The sequence below is a fragment of the Gracilinanus agilis genome, chromosome 6 (genome assembly GCF_016433145.1).
Source record: "Gracilinanus agilis isolate LMUSP501 chromosome 6, AgileGrace, whole genome shotgun sequence".
NCBI classification, from domain to species: Eukaryota; Metazoa; Chordata; class Mammalia; order Didelphimorphia; family Didelphidae; genus Gracilinanus; species Gracilinanus agilis.
The window spans coordinates 210,452,252-210,474,101 of record NC_058135.1 but is presented as its reverse complement, the minus strand read 5'-3'; the positions used below and the strand labels follow the sequence as shown (position 1 = coordinate 210,474,101).

At 38.1% G+C, this 21,850-nt stretch overlaps 1 protein-coding gene across 1 annotated transcript; it reads left to right on the top strand.

Annotated features, from left to right (window-relative positions):
* Positions 1 to 18,155, top strand: TMEM128 (transmembrane protein 128). Its single transcript, XM_044680936.1, has 5 exons — positions 1 to 112; positions 3,910 to 4,051; positions 5,934 to 6,092; positions 15,382 to 15,489; positions 17,564 to 18,155. Exons 1-4 carry the CDS (start codon positions 1 to 3, stop codon positions 15,479 to 15,481), a joined length of 513 nt encoding a protein of 170 aa, XP_044536871.1. The 3' UTR covers positions 15,482 to 15,489; positions 17,564 to 18,155.
* Positions 18,156 to 21,850: the final 3,695 nt, after the last annotated feature.

Here is a 21,850-nt window from a genome sequence, read left to right as displayed (position 1 = left end):
ATGGCAGCGGCTTTAGATACAAGCGAACTTCAGCAGCTGAGGCGGCGCTTCCAGCTGGAGGCCGAGTCCTTGCTGGAGGCCTCGACGCTTCGAGGCCTAGGGGCAGAGGCCGGTAAGGTGTCTGCTAGCCGTCCACTCATCCTCCATGGTGCCAGACCACTGGGGCTGGAGGCCGGGGAGGAATGTACAGGCCCCGCCCCTTCAGGGGCTAATTCAGTTCGGCTCCAGCACCTCTCGAGCGCGCGCCTTCTCCTCCTCTCTGCCCCCGCCCATCCCAGCGGGAGCGCGCACCTTCTCCTCTCTGCTCCCGTTTATCCCAGAGGAACGCGCGCCTCCTCCTCTTCTGGGCACGCGCCGCCTGCTTTGCCCCCGCCCATCCGTCCAGGAGCGCGCTTCAAATCCTCCTCTTCTTCCCCACGGGTGCGAGGTCTTTGGGGTCCGGGGCAACCTTAAGAAGCCACTCCTTAGAGGAGAGGGCGGCATCCCCCCTACAGGACAGACCCCTAGAGTGTTGGAAGTGGACGGAGAGACGTCCAGGTCGACAGGTGGGGTAACTGACACCCAAAGAAGGGCCGGTTGCCGTGACCCAGAGGAGGCTGGGAAAATGAGACGCTTCGGCGCCTCACCCAGGCTCTCCTCATTTTGTATTCTGATGATAGTAAAAGTCATGCGCCCACAAGTGACATTTCTAGGTCTTTTAATTTGGAAGCAGCTCTGGGGTAGTGGACTAGCCATGGGCGCGTCGATCTGAGTTCAGATCCTAGCTGGTGACCTCTTGGTCTCTTTTGCTTCTATCTATACTACTAGATGAAATGAAATGTGGTTAGGAAAGACCTTTGCCAAACCTAAAGTGACAAAAATATAAATGATTATAGTCCTAGCTGGGTCAGAATTCTGTTTAAAATGAATATGTTTAAATAAAAGCTTTTGGCCTTTTAATTTCCTGATCCTGCACTGATTTCCTTGGAGACACCCTGGAAGAGCGATCTGGATCACTTAAACAGTTCTCAAAAGGCCTGTGGTCAGTAAGCATGTACCTGCTATGTGCCAGGCACTGTGCTAAGCTCTGGGGATACAAAGCGAGGCAAAGCACTCTGGGAGCTCCTACTCTGTTGGGGGAAGACAATATGAAGATAACTGTAGGAGGAGATTGTATACAGGATAAACTGGAGATAATGAGCAGAGGGAAGGCACCAGAATTAAAGTGGTCCAGTAGATGAGATTTTTAGCTGGGTCTTGAAGAAAGTGACTAGCAAATGATCTTGGGCAAGCTCCTTACATAGGCCTTCCTTTCCTGGTCATTCAGTGAAGGGACTATGCCCTTAGAGCCACAAGGCCCCTTCAAATAATAGAATTCTGTGATTCCATGAAAATACACTGGACTGAGAGTTTGAGTTTTTGGCCCTCCCAGATGCTTAAGCTCCTGTCCCTGTTTCCTTATGTGATGGGGATCTTGGAACCAACATTACTTCACAGGACTGTTCTGAGAAAAGTAATTTGCAAACTATCTAAATGAGTTGTTATTTGGAATAGTAGGTTTTGTATTTTTCAGAAGGATGTCAGAACTCAGTTGTGAATCATGCCCAGCAGGCTTTCTGAAAATAATTCATTTGGAAGTTTAATTTTGTCCTTGTGAAGAAAGCTAGTAGACAAAAGGCAGAATGGTTAGAGAGCAGTAGGCTGAGTTAGTAACTAGGTCAGGTTTGTAGTCTTGGTGCTGCTATTAACTTACACCCTGTGGTTTAGGACAAATTACTGCTTTGAATATTAGTTTCCTCATATGTACATAAGTGGGTTGTCCTAAATTATATCTAAAGGCCCCTCTGGCTCAGTTTTTTGAGTCTCTTCAGGCAAATGTTGACTAAGTTTAATTGCAAAAACCATTGTTTGTAGGAAATATATGCTAACTCAAACTTCTAGTTCCATAAAATTCTGAGTGCTAGGGATTTCAGGAATAGTTCCTGAAATGGCTCATTTTTATAGACTAAACAGGGATATGTCAGTAAATGTTTAACAACTGGCTCTCTGAAAATGTCATAGGGCACACTTTTAAATTTAGTCTGCATTATTAACATTTTCTCCATCATTTTCATATGTCTAGACCAGTGGTTCCCAAACTTTTTTGGCCTACCACCCCTTTTCAGAAAAAATATTACTTAGCACCTCCTGTCACATACTATCACCGCCTTCTTACAGTTACTCACCATTCCCAAATGCATCTGTGGTCATCTTCCCCTTTCCCCATAGCTGTAGCACCTACCAGGGGGTGGTGGCACCCACTTTGGGAATCACTGGTCTAGACAATCAACAAAACAAATAGACCAAACTCTGATTAATGGCATTTGTTGATTTGTTGATTTCTATAAATACTTACACTGAAAATTTAACAATTTTTTCTCACATAAATTAGCTCTTAGCAACCCGGCCATGTAGTGTACATAGCACTTGAACTTGAGATTCAGGAAGACCCATGGTCAAATTTGGCCTCAGATACCATTTACTAGCTATGTGATCTTGGATAAGTCACTTATCCTCTGTCTTCCTTAGTTTCTTTGATGATAGCATCTACCTCCTGGAGTTGCTATGGGGATCAAATGAAATAATGTATGTAAAGTGCTACATAAATTTTATTATTACTAAATATTTCTTACTTTGTTCATTTATTCATTAAGTCTTATGAATATTTCCTGACTCACTGAGGAGCTATATTGCTTTATTTTTAGAATTGCATTTAATAGAATGTGGAGAGAATCCATTTTTTAATATATTTCCATCACCAAAGAATCATAGAATGTTAGAATTAAGAGGGACTTTAAAATTCTTTATGTCCTCACCTACTTTATATTTGTCAAATGACACTGAACCCCAGAAAGGTGAAATTACTTGCTTAAGACCATAAGGAAGTTAGTGAGTTAGTGACAGAGATGGGATTAGAAATCAGTATTTGATACACACTTTGCCCTTTAAGGCCCTGATTTATCATCCTAAACATAGATCAAATGACATTTCACATTTTAAAAATGAGCACATATATGAGAAAACTGAGAATTTTTATTTTGGAAAGGAGAATAGATAAGTTCTTATTTTTTCAGTGTAATAGTTATTATAGTTATGCTTAGAGATTTTTATTTTAAGAATGTATATGAATCTGTTTCATTGAAAGCTGTCAGATAAAAGAATTCCCCGTATTTTCATGAGACTCTCAAGGATCTGATTGATTTTAAAAATTAAGTGTTCAGAATCATAGAATGCTAGACCTTAGGCAATGAGAACTTAGAGAAGATCTATTTGATTTCATCATCTTGTAAATAGGTCCTAGAGAATTTGTGACTTGCCCAGAATTGTGTGAGCCAAGACTAGAACCAGAGTCTCCTTAGTCCAGTATTTTTTCCATTGACTTAGAAATTACTTTACTAAAAAAAAAAGAATTTCAAGAAATTAGTAAAAGGAAGTTACAAAAGTTTTGGGGTTATTGTAGTTTATGTTCTAATTTTGCCAACATTTCCCCCTGTTTTTCTTAACTTTCTAATAAAGATTCAGGTTTCTGGCAGCTGATAAATTGAACCAGCATCATTTTTCATATGACAAAATAATCCCTGTAAGATGTCTTCTTTTTTTATGAGGGTCTCCAAGTGTAACTGATACTAGCCTCAAAAATATTTATTTGGATGAAATGAATCCAGTATTCTGAGGATAATATTCCTTTTCTCATTTTAAAAGTCTTGGGGTGGGGGTTGGGGGAAAGGGGTGGATGAGATCAGTGATACTCTTTATAATATTTACTTTCATGTATTGTAGAGACAATCTAGGTTTTTAACCCGAAGTAATATTGTTGTATTTTTTTTAAAAAATAGGTCTCTGTTGCCTCATTTTATAGTGTAATGGGACAAAACCTTTTCTTCTTTGCAGAAGAATCTACAGTTGTTGAGAAAAAAGAAAAACCCATTCCAAGACTTAATATCCATTCTGCTTTTTGGATTTTGGCATCTATTGTTGTGACATATTATGTTGAATTTTTTAAAACTGTGAAAGAAAACATACAAACAAGTGGGTAAGGAAATTTAGTTTTGTAAGTAAACATTTCAGTGAACATGTTGCTTTATTTTTAATGATTTGCTTTTGTCAACAAGTGAAACAACATAAATTCCTTTTCCAAATCCCACTGGGATTTCTGTATAATCTTAACTCTCTTTATTTTAAATAAATCCAGCATTTCAAAACTACTACTTTTCAACTATACTATGTGGTGTACTTTGGAGACAACTACCATTTTAATCCTTTCTTTACCATACATTTTTAGTGCATAATTTGCATGGTATGTCTCCAAGAGAATCTTCTCTAATTATTAATGTAAGAGAAAAGGTGTGCGTCCTTAAATTCACATTGCTTCTCATTTTTGTGTAACAACATCTTTTAAAAATAAGGTGTTATATATTACATACTATATAACATAATTCTCTAGAAAAAGGGACAAAGCCTATAATTTCATAGGAAGAGGGAATTCCTTGAGGGAAGAAACTCCCTTTCCAAATGCAGGTCAGCCCCATCTGAAGTTATGCTCTTTAAAGAGTTGCCCAGAACACTGAGAGGTTAAGGGTCACATGGCCTGTGTGTGTAAGAGGTAGAACTAAAACTTAAATCTTGCTTATTCCAAGATCAGCTTTCTAACCATTATACATGTTGCTTCCACAAATCTCTATATGTACTTTTTCCTATGATTTATTTTTTTAAAAATAAGATATTTTTGTTTAGCAGAATGAAAAAATTCCTAAAAGAGTCTAGGTTTGGGTTTTTTCTTTTAAAAAGTCAAATTCAGTTCAGCAACTACTTACTGGCAGCTATAGGAGATATAAAATAAATATCAAACACAGTTCCTGCCTATGAGGATCTTACAGTTTCCTTGGTCAAATACGACACATGAATAGAGAAGAAAGAATAATAAAACATTGAGTGATTTCCAGTTTTCAGAGGAGGAGCTTATCTGTAAGTACTGAGATCTCTAGGACTTAGGGAAAAGATTCCTCCTTTCCCTAAATGTGAGAAGGTGCTGTTTAGAAAAGCTTCAGAGCTTTTCGTGGCTGACCAGGGCCTGAGAAGTGTGGTTAGGCCATGATTTTGGGGAAAGGGGTGCCATGGGGAGGCAGAAGGGCATGGCAGGTAGTGGAGTCAGAGGATACGGTGGCATTACCTTAGGAAAGTAGCTTCATTTCCCTGAACTTCAGTTTCCTTCCTTTTAACATATATTTTTTTTTAAAAAGAATTAAAAGCAATTTGTCAAAACTAACCAATGCATTGTATCCAACTGTATTTAACATCCCAGGAACATAGTCCTAACTTGAACATTTTCTCAGCTCTTTTATGGGGCTAAGTATAGTCATTAAAATTCATTACTCAACAACAAAATAGTTTTTTGTTTTTGTTTTTGTTTTTTTCATCTGCTAGGTCTGTGTGTATAATGCTTCCTTAGTTCTTCTTACTTCATTCAGACCAGGCCCAGTGTTCTCATCTTTTTTTGGTTTCTACAATATTTTAGAATTGCCACTGTTCCCTCCTCCCAGACACCTTTTCTTCCCAACATTTTCATAACACTTCTGTCCCCTTGCTCATCTGGTTGTGTAGGGTTGTCCTGCTTAGTTTCCTTTTCATAGTTAACTGCAATACTGTCCTCTCTTTCTGACTGGTACATGTAACCAAAGGTTGTTACCTTGTGTTGTTATTTAATTCCTTCTTTTGTTTTTATTCTTTGGCTCCCCAACAAAATTACAAAGTTCTCAGGAACAGGGCTTGTCTTCAGACTGCTTTATTTTCCACAGCAGCCTTAGTATTTCTTGTTTTTCTTTCATTGATAATTTGTAGAAGATTGTTTTGATTTTATGTTATGGACTAAATTTTTGAAGTTTATTTTAATTTGTTCACTTCTTTTTTTCCTTCAGGTGGCTTCTGGTCGGTATCAGCCTTTTGATCACAAGTTTAGCTATTGCATTTTACTGCATATTGTATCTGGAATGGTATTGTGGAATTGGAGACTATGATATCAAATATCCAGTACTGATACCTCTTACAACTGCTTCTTTCATTTTATCAGGAATTTGGTAAGTAAATTTTGATGTAAAACATGTGATTAATAATGTAGTGCATTTCATAAAGCGAGTCCAGTCACCCAGAAGTTCAGATTAATGGAACCAATATTTAATTATAATTGTACCTACTGACCAGGGCAGTTCCTAGTGAAGCTGCCCCGAACTAAAATTACAATGCAGTTCTTATAGGGTGCAAGATACAAAGCAAACAATGCTCATCACCGAGACGTAACCTTGATGAAGCGAGCACACTTTATCGTCTGGAAGCTCTTTTGGTTACACCAGCGTGGGGTCCGGGACTCGACATCGTATATCTTATCCTGGACTGTGAGGCAGTAAAGGGAGTTACTTCCTCATGGATCCTGACTGTGTTGTTTCGGTTCTGAGCTGACTGGCCTTCACAGGAAAGCTCATTTCTGATTTCTACTTTCCCCAGGGAAAAAACAGGTTTTCTGGTCAATGACTTAGTTTACCTCTCTTCAGTAATATCTCATTCCTGGAAAAACTTCAAAACACAACATAACATTTTGAAGTAGATCTTTCTGCCTATCCATCTTCTCTCTCTGAAATGCCAATGTCTTATATTGTATTGATTTTGGCAGAGTTTTGAATTGTTAAAGTTTCAAATCTGACAGAACAGTTTGCAGCTGTGACATAGTTGCCAGGATGAGCAAGGAAATCTACTCTATGATATCATGAAATTTCTGTACCGATAAGGGATTAGCCTGTTCTGGCAGTGAGATGGTGTGAGTGGTCAGGTGCAATGAAAGCTATGGCAGATCTGGACAGCATACTAAAAAGCAGAGACATCACCTTTCTGACGTAGGTCTAGATAATCAAAGTAGATACGTATGGTGGGCAAGAGTTGGACTGTAAGGAAAGCTGAGTGCCATGGAATCAATGCTTTCAAATTGTGCTGGAGAAGCCTTTTAGAGTCCTTTGGACAGCAAGAAGATCAATTCAATCACTACTTAAACGAATTAATTCAGACTATTCATTAGAAAGACAAATCTTGAAGCTGAACTACATTGGTCACATGATGAGAAGACAGGACTCATTGGAAAATACCCTGATTTTGGAAAAGATTAAAGGAAAAGGGGAGGGCAGAGGATGTGATGGATAGCTTGTGCCATGGAAGCAGTGAACATGAGCTTGGACAGACTTTGGGAGAGAGTGGAGGATAGAAGAGCCCATGTTGTGTGGTGGTGCATAGGGTCACAAAGAATCAGACAGGGCTGGACATCAATAAAGCAGACACCAGCAGGGAGGAGGTGGCCCAGACACCTGGGCCAAAGCTCATCTTAGAGTAGGCAAGGAGAAAATTCACCTGGCTTAGGACTAATATGTGTGGAGGACAAAGTATACTCCAGGATATCTACTTAGAAAATACCAAAGGCCTGGTGAGTATTGGAGAAATAAGGTTGGCAGGCTGCCTGCTTAGAGAGCACCATCCTGAGGAGGCTATATAGCAGCAAAGGAATTCATTTGGGACCTGGCTTTGGGGAAGGGAGCAACCCTGGGGTAAAGCAGGCTCAATTTTGTACCCTGAGAACAAAGCTCTGATTCTTTTGCCCAAAGTATGGCTAAAGGTACAGAATATTTTCCTTTTGACCATTTTTCAGTCTTTTCCCATTCATTAATGGATTTCTTACAGCAAATATTATAAACCATTTGACACTCAAGAGAGCCTAGGCTAGATGCCGGAGGAGATCCATAATTTTGAAAAGATATTCAGTTTAATAAGTAGCTAATTGACTTCATACCTGGTAGTCTGTCTGCCTGCCACAAGAAGTGGCTGGATGAACATTAGTAGGACGTATTGTTTAGGTGAATTAATGTTGTGGGCTGGAAGACTGATGATTCTGAATTTTCCTCTTAATTGTTAAGTTCTGTGATAGCTACCTGAGTTCATTGGCACATGCTTTTTCAAGTAACTTTTTCATGTAGCTCTGGCTTCAAGTTACCAACTCTTTAACTCACTTGAGGGGGAACACAGGTTTATTTGCCTAACTTTACTGTTTTCAGGGCATAAAATTTAGAAGCACAGATACATAACTAACTTCACTATTCTCTTATCTTTTGAAGTCAGAGGCAAAAAGCCTAAGAAGGAGAAATAAAGAATGAAGTGAAGATTATGGGATTATAGGATTTACAGTAGGAAAAGCCTTTAGAGATTATCTAGTCTGATATAGGTTATGAATGTTGTTGTTATTCAGTTGTTTCAGTCTTCAGTCCTGACCCACTCTTTGTGACCCCATTTGGAGTTTTCTTGGCAAAGATACTTGAGTGGTTTGCCATTTCTTTTTCCAGCTTAATTTCAGATGAGGAACTGAGGCAAACAGATTTAAGCGACTTGCCCAGGGTAACACAGTGTCTTAAAGCTTGATTTAAACTCAGGAAGATGAGTCTTCCTGACTCGAGGCCCAGCACTTTCAACTGCGCTACCTAGTTGCCTCCCTGATAATAGGTAGTGAAGTGTTTTTTTCTCCTCCTTTTTAGGAGACTAAATTTATCTTCAAAATAGCATTACTAGGCCTATAAAGTCATATTCAATGAACAGTTTCCATTTATATTAACCATTCTGCCTTTAAAATATTTGATGAATATCTGAAAAATAATTTTATAAGTTAGGTTTGTTGTTCACTTGTTTCAGTTATATCCGACTCTTTGTGATCTCAGTTCTTGCCAAAGATAATGGAGTGATTTTACATTTCCTTCTCTAGCTCATTTTACAGATGAGGAAACTGAAGCAAACAGGATTAAGTAACTTGCCTGTAGTCACAGTGCTAGTAAATCTCTGAGATCAGATATGAACTCCAGTCTTTCTGAATCTAATCCTGGAGCTTTATGCCTACTTGGCCTGGCCAGATTTTCCCTTTATTGATTTTTGCTCTTAAATAAAAAAGTTCTAAATTGAAATATTCCTGTAGTGTTTTTAGCTTAGTTTGCCACTACTTACTAATAATCATAGTTATTCATATTCATTTAAAACTTAAAAAGTTTTTTCCTCACAAATCTTTGAGGTAGAGAAAGATGTCTATGTTCTCTTTTAGTTTGTTGTATAGGGAAGATTGTCCCTGGGAATTAATTTTTTTTATGCTATTTCAGGGAAAATAGTGTTTCCTCTGCCCTTTTTATCACAAGTCTTGTATTGTGAAAGTCACAAAGTAAAGTGATATTTTTTAAAAATGACATTGAACTGTCTTTGTAGATCAAATATATACATTATAGCAAATCTTGGTTAATAATTGGTATTAAAGTTGCTAGTCATTTTTATTAATATCTACTACTCTTGTTACATTGGGGTAGAAGGGGAGGATAGGAAGGAACAGAAGAGTTCCTGTCTTTAGGGACATACATTCATTCTAGCTCCAGGATCCTTAGACATCAAGTCCCACTGCCTTGTTTTCATGTGAGAAGACTGAGGACTAGAGAAGGAACTTGTCACGGTACACAGAGCATTATGGAAGTCAGAATGGCAAGATCTGGGATCAGAACTCAAGTCTCCTAACTACCAAGGCCGAGCTCCTCCCTATAGACATAGTTTTCATTAAATTTCATTGACATTGGAGTTCAGTTCATTGAATTAAAGAGTTTTATAAAAAATGATGCATGCTATCATGTATAGTTTAGGCTTAGTAAAGCTCTCACATAGGCAAGAATTTTTGGGATAGTCTTCAGTACTGAGAGAGTAGTGGAGGAAGTGGAGTTACATTGATCAGTATGGAAACTACCTTTCATGGAAACCTACAAATTTCCATTTCAAATATTATAACACTTCCTCTGTTCCCATAAGAACTGCACTTTTGCTCATTGTGGCAATGTTATTTTTTTAAAAGTTTCTTTAATGCCATAATCATTTTCCATCATGCCTTTCCCCCAACCTTTGGAAAATGTGAGCAACGGCATGATCAGTATGGAATGTGTTTTGCATGATCACACATGTACCACCTAGATCAAATTGCTTACCATACTGAAGAGGGAGGGAGAGAACTGGGAGTTCAAAATTTTAGAAAACAAATGTTTAAAATTTGTATTGCCAGTAATTTGAAAAAAATTATATGTGTAAAAAAAGAAAGAAAAAGTGAGCCAAATCATCTTCTCATTCTGTGCAATTCTCATCCTATAAATTTTCAGTAAAGAATCCATATAGAGTGGTGGTGGAGGTCTTTCTGTTGTTTTGTTGTTTTATTTTACCTGGGGACCAACACAGCACTTAAGTGACCATTTTTTTCCTTTCTCTCCCCACCGCCTTTGCCCCCAAACCTTACCTGAGGTCTTAGTATTGATTCCAAGCTAGGAATGTGGCTAGGGCTAGACACAATGAGGTTAAGTCACTTGCCCAGGTTGACACAGCTATTCCTAAGCCAGATTTTAACCTAGGACCTCTCATCTCCTGGCCTGGCTCTCTCTTCACTGAGTCAACAAGTTGCCTTTTTTTTTTTTTTTTAATTTATTCCTAGCCCATTGGACTTTTTATACCACTTTATTATTTTTTCTTTTTTGGTTTCTTTTTGTTTTGTTCAGATATTTTATTTTCCCAATTACATGTGATAACAGTTTTCAACATATATTTTCTGAAATGATAAGATCCAAATTGTCTCCCTTCTTTTCTTCTCTTGGTTCTGCTTATTTCACTTTGCACCAGTTAATGTAGACCTTTCCAGCTTTTTCTTAAATAAATAAATCACATTAGCATTCCATTATCAACATATACTGCAGTTTGTTCATCCATTCTCCAATTGGTGGACATCCCCTCGATTTCCAATTTTTTGACACCACAAAAAGAGCTGCTATAAATATTTTTGTACAAGTAGGTCCTTTCCCCTTTTTTACAATCTCTTTGGTATACAGTCCCAGTAGTGGTATTACAGTATCCAAGGGTATGCACAGTTTTATAACCCATTAGACATAGTTCCAAATTGCCCTTCAGGATGTTTGGATTAGTTCACAACTAAGAAAAGAGAGAAATTGAAGGAGTTAAAGTAGTCAATGAGGAAACTAAACTATCACTCTTTGCAGATGATATGATGATATACTTAGAGAATCCTAAAGAATCAACTTAAAAACTAATTGAAATAATAACTTGGGAAAGTTGCAGGATACAAAATAAAACCGCATAAATTATGAGTAGGGGTACTTTAAGTTCTTGATTTGATTAGCTAAAAATAGACAAGGGGAGAGTTAATTCTATCTTCACAGCTTTGTTTGAGATCATAATTATTACTCTTGGTTTTTTTTACTTCAAACGATGTACAATAAATTCTGCTCCAGCCCTTTCCCTTTACTCTGTGGGTATCTCCCTGCCTCAAATGTGTTTCTTGTAAATAACATATTATAGGATTCTGGCTTTTAATCTACTCTGCCATCCAATTCCACTTGATGGGTGAGTTTATCCCATTCCCATTCACAGTTATGATTACCTGCTGTATATTCCCCTCCGTCTTATTGTCTCCTTTTGATCCTGTTCTTTCTCTTGTCACTCTGTCCCTCCTCAAAAGTATCCCCTACTTCTCCCTCCCTTATATTACCCACCTCCCATGTCTTATTCCCCTCCTACTTTCTATAGGGTAAGGTAGAATTCTATATTTGAATAGGTATGATTTTTATTTTCTCTCTGAGCCAGTTATGATGAGAGTATGTTTTAAATATTACCTTTTACCACCCTCCTCATCCTCCCTTCCACTGTAATAGTTTTCCACACTTCTTTAGGTGAGATGATTTACCCCATTACACTTCTCCCTTTCCTTTTCTCTTAGTATAATCCTCTTTTCACTTTTTGATTTTTTTTGCATATTTATGTTATCCTAATCATTTTACTTCCACACCCTCTATCTATGTATACTCCTTCTAACTGTCCAACTGCTCAATAATACTGATTAAAATTTTTAGAGTTATAAATATCCTATTTCCACAAACAGTTTGACTTTACTTAAATTTTCTCTCATTTACCTTTTTAGGCTTCTCTTGAGTTTTATATTTGCACATCAAGTTTTCTATTTAGATCTGGTCTTTTCATCAAGGATGCTTGGAAATCTTCTATTTTGTTAAATTACCATTTTTGCCCTTGAAAGAAGAATATACTCAGTTTTGCTGAGTAGGTAATTCTGGGTTGTAAACCTAGTTCTTTTGCCTAATGGAATATCCCAAGCCTTTTAATGTTTTAACATGGAGACTGCTAAGCCCTGTGTAATCCTGACTGTAACTCTGTGGTATTTGAACTGTTTCTTTCTTATTATTTGTGGTATTTTCTCGTTGGCTTGGGGGCTCTTGGATTTAGTTGTAATATTCCTGGGAGTTGTCATTTGGGGATTTATTTCAGGAGTTAATCTGTGGATTTTTTCAGTTTCCATTTTATCCTCTTGTTCATGAATATAGGGCAATTTTCTTTGAAATTTCTCATAATATAATATTTAAGCTTTTTTAAAAAATCATGGTTTTCAGGTAGTCCAATAAATCTTAATTTGTCTCTTCTGGATTTATTTGCCAGTCACTTGTTTTCTTAATGAGATATTTCATATTTTCAATTTTGTATTGTTTCTTGATATTTCATTAAGTCATTGACTTCTAGTTGACCAATGTAATTTTTAAGGAATGATTTTCTTCTGTGAGCTTTTGAACCTCCTTTTCCTTTTATTTGGTTCTACTTTTTAAGAAACTTTTCTTTATTGGATTTTTGTATCTCTTTTTCTTTTTTGTTAAATCTGCTTCACTCAGCTTTAATTTTTCTTCCACATTATACTTTGCCTTTCTTAATTGATTTTTGAAATTCTTTTTGGACTCTTCCAGTGCCTAAGACCAATTCATATCTTTCTTTTAAGTTTTGCATGTAGCTACTTTGCTTTCACTGACCTTGTCTGTGTTTGTGCCTTCCTCTTCTTTGTCTTCAAAAATTTTTTTCTATGGATAGGCATTTTTTTGATGTTTGCTGATTTTCCCAACCTTTTTCTTGACTTTTACTTTTATCTTAAGTAGGTTCTCTTCTCAGAGAGGGTACTCTCAAACTTTCGGTTACAAGCTGCTACCTTTACCTCCATTTCTGGGTTTCTACAAGTTTTAGTTCTTCCAAGGTGGTATGATGGCCTATGAGCTGGGAGCTCTGAGAGCCACCCCCTGGGACTGCTGATTGCTTGCAAAGCTCAGAGTACTGTGAGCAACCCTGTGTTGGGGATCTGGGTCTAGCCACAGCCTTGGGCAGAGGCTTTAGCCTGACTTGGAGCTTGACTGGGTCTGGTACCCTGTGGACTGCCTTGCCTTGGGACTCGTAACCTCACCTTGAGCTTGGGCAGGGGCTCTGGGCCTCACTCTGGGCTTACACAGACCAGGAATACAACTGACTGCCTTGCGCTGAGATTCAGGTCTTTACCATAGGGTTGGGTGAAGGCTCTGGGCCTCCCCTTGGGCTTGCAGCAAGGCACCTTGCTGGCTGTCTTGCATTAGGACTTGAGGCCTTGGTTTGAGTTTGGGCAGAGGCTCAGAGCCTCCCTCCAGGGCTGCACCAGCTGGGCACACTGTGAAGCACCTTACGCTGGAGCTTGGGGCTTGGAGCTCTAATGGGTGTGTGCGGCCGCACTGCTGTTGGCTTATGCAGAGTTTCAGTTTCTCTTTGTCGGCTTAGGTCGGGGTTCAGATCCTGGAACTGTCAGTGTGTGTGTGTGTGTGTGGGGGCTGCTGTCGGCTTGCACCAGGACTCCTTGGTGGGGCCATGCTGCAGGCCGTGCTCCCCTCTCACTACAGTGAACCAGATCTTCTCTGTCTACCTTTCAAGATATTTTCTGCAGAAAAGTGGCTTCTCTCCGCCCTTGTTGGCTCTTTCTCTTCAGAATTTATTTTAAAGTGTTATTTTAAAGTTAGTTGGAGAGGATTCTCAGAGTGGCTTGAGGTTTCCCTGTTTCTGCTCCACCATCTTGGCTCCCCCCTACTCCCCCCACTTCTTATAAATTAGTAATACCTCACCACAATTAAATAAAAATTGTTAGGTGAAGTGATCTAATATATATATATATATCTACACATATACATATACATATAAAATTACATATATAAAACTATGCTGGGGTGAGAATGGGAAACAACCCAAGCTATTTATGTTTCCAGAATGAAAAAACTTGATGCTTTTACCTGAGGAGGTCATCTGCTTTGTCTCTACAGAAATATCATTTTCTAGCAAGGGTTTGGGGAAACACAAATTATTGGAACTACATTTATTTCCCACTGTTGACCATTTGAACCAGTTAGTATTAAAGGTAATTCATTTTTGCGTTCAACATAAATCATTTGTCCTCTAGTCAGATGGGTCTCTGCAAGTTTTTGGAGCAGTAGATCAGGGTGAAAAGTTTTTTTCCACATTGGGATCTGTTGCTATGGTTTTAGGCTTGTAACTAAATACAGCCTTGCAAGTAAAGAAAGACATTTATAGTAACTCACTTAAGGTAAATATTTTTGTCAGTGAAACCCTTTCAGTAGTTAGAGATGACAGAGTATGAGATAACATATGGTGAATATAAAACTGATTCTTTTAGGATCAAGACAAAATGACCATCTCCCTGCCCCCAGTCTTCCGGGCTGAATTAAATACTTCGTTAACATTTTATTCGATACATCTCTTCTTCCTTTCTTTCACTGGGATCTCACAGGCTCACGGGGAAAAAGAGCAGAAAGGAGCAGTGCAGTAGGATCTTTTGTTTCTTTCTGCCAGGGGAGACGAATGACAATCTAGATGTATACAGAAGTTAGTTGCCTAGCCAGAAATTTTAGAATATTAGATTATTTCATGTTTCATGTAATAGACCTATTCCTCTGCTATCTCACATAAACATTATAGACATAATTGAGACATTTAAAAATTCTTTGTCTAATTAGTTTTTTATTCACTTAACTATTTTATTGCCTTTATTTCCTAACATATTCTACTCCTAACCTACCCAGAAATACATTAAATTAAAAAAGACAAATTTTGAAAAAATATATCTTAAGTAAAATATTCAATTTATTTCTTGTCTTTTTAAAAAAATTATTTCCGGTGCTTTGCATAGTTACTGGCATATATAGTAAGTGCTTAAAAATGCCTTTTGAATGAACTTGACTGAAATGGGGAGAGACTTTAGGCTGGAGACCAATTTGAAAGCAACAGTCTAAAATGAAAGGTAATTAAGGCCTGAACCAAGGTTGTAGTTATTTATTGGATATTTTCAAACAGTGTACAAAGGTGGCTTTTTAAACCTAATTTAAACTGGAATAAAAATGTCTCTGTGTGAATGTTACATAAAAAAATAAAACTGTTTTTTTTTTTCCTTTCCAGCTTCAACATTGCCTTATGGCCTGTGTGGACACTTTTCACTCCTTTGATATTATTTACTCAGTTTATGGGTGCGATAATGCTTGTGTCCCTCCTTGGCTAATATCTGAGGTAATAATATTCATGAACTATGAATTTCAAGCAAAAGCTTAATGCTATTTATTTTATGATATTTTAAAATTCAAAAAACAAAGCAACCTACTTTTAAAATGTTATTAATGGTTGGCTTCTTTTTAGTTGTTACTAAAGCAGACTATCTGGTTCAGGATAAGGAAGAGTGGACCTTTTATTCAACTATTTCAAGTATACAAAAGTATATCAATCATTTTGGAAGCTCTATGGAGATGGATTGAGGAGGGTATAGGCTGGAAGCATGGAGATCAATTAGGAAGGTATTGCAGAAATGTAGGCAAAAAGTCAAGAGAACTTGAGCCAGAGTGCTGATTATGGGAGTGGAGAAAATGGCATAGATATAAAAGAGATATTGTGGAAATAGAATTTACTAGACATGGCCCCTGAGGTGAGAGAGAGTGAAAAGTAGGAGATAACTCTGAATTTGGAGACTTGAGTAAATGGAAGAATGATAGTGCTCTTGACCTAAATAGAGAATTTAGGAGGTGGTGTGAGTTTAGGGGGGAAGAGAATGAGTTTTGTTGGGGAGATGTTGAGTTTAAGATATCTGTTCCAACATCCAATTGGAATGGTTTGATAGGCAACTTGTGATGGTGACATGCTCAGGAGAGTACTGTTTAAATCCACATACTTTGTAGTCATTTGCAGAGAGATATGAGTCAAAGCCATAGATGATGTTCATTGAAAAAGTTTAGAAGAAAACCCAAGATGGAGTCTTCAAGTATACTTACTCCTAGTGGGAGAGACATAGATGATGATCCAGCAAGAGTCTGAGAAGATGTAGTTAGATGGGAGAGAACACTGTCTTGAAATTCAGAGAGCAAAGAATATCAGTAAATGAATAGTTAGCAGTGTGAAAGCTGTTTAGAGAGGTCAAAAATTATGAGGACTGAAAAAAGGCCATTGGATTCTAGCAAATAATCTCTGATAACCTTGGAGAGTGCAGTTTTGATAAATTGATATGGGGTTGGAAACCAGGTTATTGGGGGCGGTTATAGGTAAAGAGCTGTAGGGAGTTAGTATAAATTACTTTTTCTAGGAGTTTAACTGGGAACAGAATGCAAGACTATAGTTTGAAGGAATGGCAAGGCAATCTTCACGGAAAGATTTATTAAATTAGAGAGTTTGTCTGGGCATGTAACTAGAAGGGAAGGAACCAGTTGCTAAAAAAAAGAATAGAGAGAGAAGGGATGTTTAAAGGGATACAGTACTGGAGGAAATAGGAGGGAGTAGGTTCAAGGGCACAGGTAGAAGGATTGACCTTGGCAAGGAGAGTGGCCACCTCTTTGTCAGTGAGTAGAGCAGAGAACGGCAATGAGATTGAGGAGATTTAAGTATATAACAGAGAAGAAGAGGGACAGTATGACGGAGGCCCTTTGTTGCTTCATAAAATGTAATGTGAGATCCTCTGTCTGTTATTGAGGAATAAGGGAATTATAGGGGCATGTTAGGGGTGGCAGTGTTATTACCTTGAAGAGAGAAGAAAAGGGTTGGACATTGTATGGAGTGCAGTAGTCAGTCAGAAAAGAATAAAAACATTGCTGTCCAGTTTTGAGCACTCAGTTAAGATGAGATAACATATATTTTTGTACCGGACCCAATTGGCATAGTTACCTTTTTTTTTTTTTCTTCATTATTCAGCATAGGAGTAGGAACAAAGATGGTGGGAGTAACCCCCAGGTTGGGGATGGGTAAGGCAGTGTCAGCTGTAACAGGAGATGTAGTTCTAGGATAGAAGATAGAAATGAACTGGGTTAATAACTTCAGAGTTAAAATCCTAAAAGAAGAAAAGTAAGGGCAGAGCAGAGAGGGGCGGAGTGATTGGAGCTCCTGCCAAGGACAGTTTTTACTACTTCTAGACTAAAACTCTGCTCCTTGACTTAGGTACATGTAGCTGGGTGGCTAGATGCCTGGTGTCTGGGCCATCAGTAGCTTTGAGTGATGAAGAAATCATAAAATGCTCTTTTGAATATTTAGGTTTTTAAAAAACCTAATGTAATTGATTTGGAATCTTCCCATTTTGGTGAGAATTTAAAGTATGTTTTTCTTTTAGGTTTTAGATATGTAAATATGAAAACATCAAGCCAATAAAACAGAACACGAATGAAGAATGGAGAAAGCCATAAAGTATTTCTGGCCTCTGAAAAGGAAGTTGTACTTGGAAAAGTGAGATGATAGACAGGTGATTCTCTTTTTTTAGCACTGCCTTGGACTTAAGTGGTTATGGAATTGCACAGGTGGCTATTGACATTTAAATGGTTTTTTTGAAAATTGCACTCCGAATTTGAAATATTAGGGAAAAGTGTCATAATTTAAAGCTTCTAACAGGGCTATGGGTGAAAGAGGAATATATATTCCAGCTCTAGAATGTATTCTTAACATTTTGTTTGAATGATTAATTTATTTCTGCCCCTTTTTCAGGGTAGCAATATATTTTGTATGTTGACTTCATGTATCTTTAAAAGAATCACATTGTTCTGTGCCTTTAAAACTCATTCAAGTAAATATGGTACTTGGCTTTATTGATTTACTTTATTTTTACAATGTTTTTGTTAGATGGGGGCTCTTGTTAAAAGCAATATTTTCCCTATACTTCTTAATATTAAATTATCTTTTATGTAAATAGTTATGCAAGGTTTTCTGTATCTGCCTAATGTTAATTTTTTATTCATTTAAAATGAGTTTAATACATTTTTCTTAACATTAAATTACATTTGCAAAATGTGCCTCTTTATTTTTTATATATGTATTTATTTTGCATACCATTGAATTTTTTCACCTTTTGGGGAAAAACCCTTCTAAGTTGGTTAGAGAAGTATTTAGGGATACATTAAAAAATCATTCCTAATTTAAATATGGAAATGCCTAACTTAAAATATGGCTTTAACATTGTGACTTGGAAAAAATCCTTGATGTTTATTCTTTTTACTGTGATAAATTTAATTCAACAAACTTTATGTGCTAGATGGTATTCCTCTCCCTTCCCTGCCCCAAAAAAGAAATAATGCTAACCCCTAAGGATTTTACATTTAATTCTAAATGGGTGGATGGTTGGGGGGGAACAACATATGAATAAGTGAAAACAATTTAATGTGAGGAGGAGAAAACCACTGACCATGGAGGAGATAGAGAAGGCTTCATGAAAGAGGCAATATCTCCCAAGAAAATAAAAAGACTTACATCTATATAGGACCATAGAGCTAGATCAGAAAGCGACCTCAAACTGTTTAGTTCAAACCTCTAATTTTCCAGATAAGGACACAGAAAGTCTGGGGAGATTGTACCCTAGTGTAGCTCACATGAAGTGATCAGGTAGGAATCAGATTGGGGAAGGTTACAGATTTTGCATTTTATCCTAGGGAACCACTGATGATTTTTGAATATCAAATGAGTGTGGTCTGACATGCCTTGGGAAGATTATCTTGGCATCCGCTTGGAGGATGGATTTGAGAAGGAAGTCTTGAGGTGGGAAGGCCAGTGAGACTATTTTAGTAGTCTTGGCAGAGGTGATGAGGTCCTCAACTAGGGAAGTGGTTACCCTTAAACAGGGTAGTGGTTAAGAGAGCAAAAGAGATGAAAGATGTGGAAGTAGAAATAATATAACGTGGTAACTGATTGGATATAGGGAAAGGAGAAGGTCAGGGATAATTCTGAGGATGCTACCTCTCTGAAAGGGAGAATAATTGTGACCTCAAAATGGGGAGGTTTAGAGAAGGGTCACATTTAGACATTTAGACATGTTGGCTTTGAGATGCCTTTGGGACATCCTGAGATGTGCAGCTGGTAGTTCGATGTGTAAATAGAGGTAAAGTGAGATTAGGGCCAAATATAAAGATTTGGGAGTCTTTGTGGAGAGAATAATTGATAAGATGGGAGCTGAAGAGGTCACTAAGAACACCCAGGCTAGTGTTACCAGCTAGCCATGCTTACATTGTAGGAGATTAGTGATCTAGCTGAGGAGATTGAAAGGTTAGACAGAAAGATTAGAGAAGAGCAAAGTCAAGGAGGAGAGAATGTCTAGGGAGATAGGATTAGGCAACAGTGAAAATCTGCAGAGGGATCAGGGAGAATGGAAATTGGGAAGAGTTCATCATTGAGGTTATTGGAGAGTATAGTGTCAGTGGAGTTGTGCTATGGCTGTGAGGAGTCAAGTGGGAGATGAGGAAGTGGAGGTAGAGCACATAGATAGCACTTTAGAGATAGAGAAAACATTTATTATGCATTTAATCCATACCAAGAATTTTGCCAAGTGCTGGGAATAAATACAAGCAAAAAGTAGGAACAGCCTCTAAAGGAGTTTACATTCTAATGGGGAAAGACAACATATAAACAGGGACTGAAAAGCAAGTTGGATTGGGGGAGTGAAGGGGAAGTTGCTCAAGCTGGGACAAGTAGAAATCCAGAGAGTCATGAACTTAACTTGGAATAAGCTTGACTGCCATGGGTCCTTCCTCAGAAAGAGACTTGGGGACAAACTCACCATTTAGAGAAGACTAGATGTTTTGCCAGAGATAAAGGCTACAATATCATGAGAAAATGTCAGAATGAAGGTTGTTTTTTTTTTTTTTTTAATTCTAGTCTTCCATCTTAGAATCAATACTATGTATTAGTTCTGAGGCAGAAGAGTGATAAGGGCCAGTCAGTGGGAGTTAAGTGACTTGCCCAGGGTCACACAGCTAGGAAGTGACTGAGCCCACATTTGACCCAAGTCCTCGTATCTCCAGACCTGGCTCTCTATCGACTAAGCCACCTATCTGCCCCCAGAATGAAGGTGTTTAAGACTGGAGAAACCTGGGAAAGTATAGGAAGTGAATTTGATTGAGATTAGATAATGGCAATTTATTGTGGGCCCAGCATTCATCTTTGTTATGCCACCTCTAGTAGTATTCAGCACCGTGGAAGAAGGTAATTCAAGATTTAGGTTTGGTAAAGTGAGAAAGCAAAAGATTAAAGAGCAGAGAAGTTAAATTGGTCAACTACAGGATAAGGACTGTTGGGAGGGAAGTGATGGAGGGATAGAGCAAGAAGGAACAGACAAACGGGATGTCAGGTGGGAATGAAGAACAAGTTTAGGTCTAGCAGAAGCAGAAGAAAGACAGAGGGAACAATACAAAGGTAAGATTATCATTATAGGAAAATTTCAGAGCTTAGAACCATGAAGATAGCATAATTATAGGTGGTCATCCTTTTGGGAGGCTGCCAGATGGTTCCTGGTATTGAGAGCCAGGCCTAGAGACGGGAGGTCCTGGGTTCAAATGTGGACTCAGACACTTCCTAGTTGTATTACCCTTGGCAAGTCACTTAACCCCCCATTGCCTAGCCCATATTGCTCTTCTGCCTTAGAACCAATACACATTATTGATTCTAAGTTGGGAAGTAAGAGTTTAAAAAAAAGATCAGAATTAGCAGAGGGGTGGGAATTTGCCTGCCATAGTAGGGATAAGAGGTAAGGACTAGTTAACTGGTTAACTCACCTTCTAAAGTCATAAAGTCTAAATGTTGAATTTGATTGATTTGAATGATAGAGGCCAGTGTCTGATGGGATGGTGGGAGAAGCCTTTTTTTCTTTCCAAATCCTAGAGAACTGGAACGAAGAGAATTATATATATAATTATAAGGTAAGGATCCCTTTGAGGCATCCAGGAGTTTGGGTCAGACCCAGTGGGGTCAGTAAAGATGTGAGGGACCTGACCAAACTTATATTTGGTGACAGTTCTTTTTCCTTGTCGTAAGGTTATAGAGAGTTGAAAGATACCCAGAAGAGACTCTCTAAGTGAAAGATAGTTTCCATTTAGCCCCAATATCTGAGACCCTGATCCTTGACAGGATCCTGACAGTGGCCTGTTGTGTGCATATAGAAAGGGAAAGGCTTTGGATTCCTCAGATTTGGGGTAAATTGGGTTCTGCTGCTATGCTTGGCTATTCATTCTAAGGAAGCCTCAAATTCAGTCCTCAGGAGGAGCCCCTTCTATCCTAGTTCTAGTTATGACAAACTATGGAATAGGTTCTGTAACAGAACTTAATGACAGCTTTGACTTCCCACCTATTTGGGGTCTAGGTGGTAACCCCCAAAAGAGTTTTTGTTGAGGTTTTGTCTAATGGAATTTACCACATTGAAGTTAAAACCACCGTAGTATTATTATGAAAATAGTTTTGATCTTGAGACTCAGCAAAAGGGTCTCAGAATCCCAGGGTGAGGTGGCATTTTACACTTTGAAAATCACTGTTTGAGATGATTCCCTAAGGTCATGTCTAGCCCTTGCCTTAGTGATAATTTCACTAGTAATTTCACACATGAACCATTCCATCTTAGAATTTGTGAAAGATGAGAGGAAGCTAG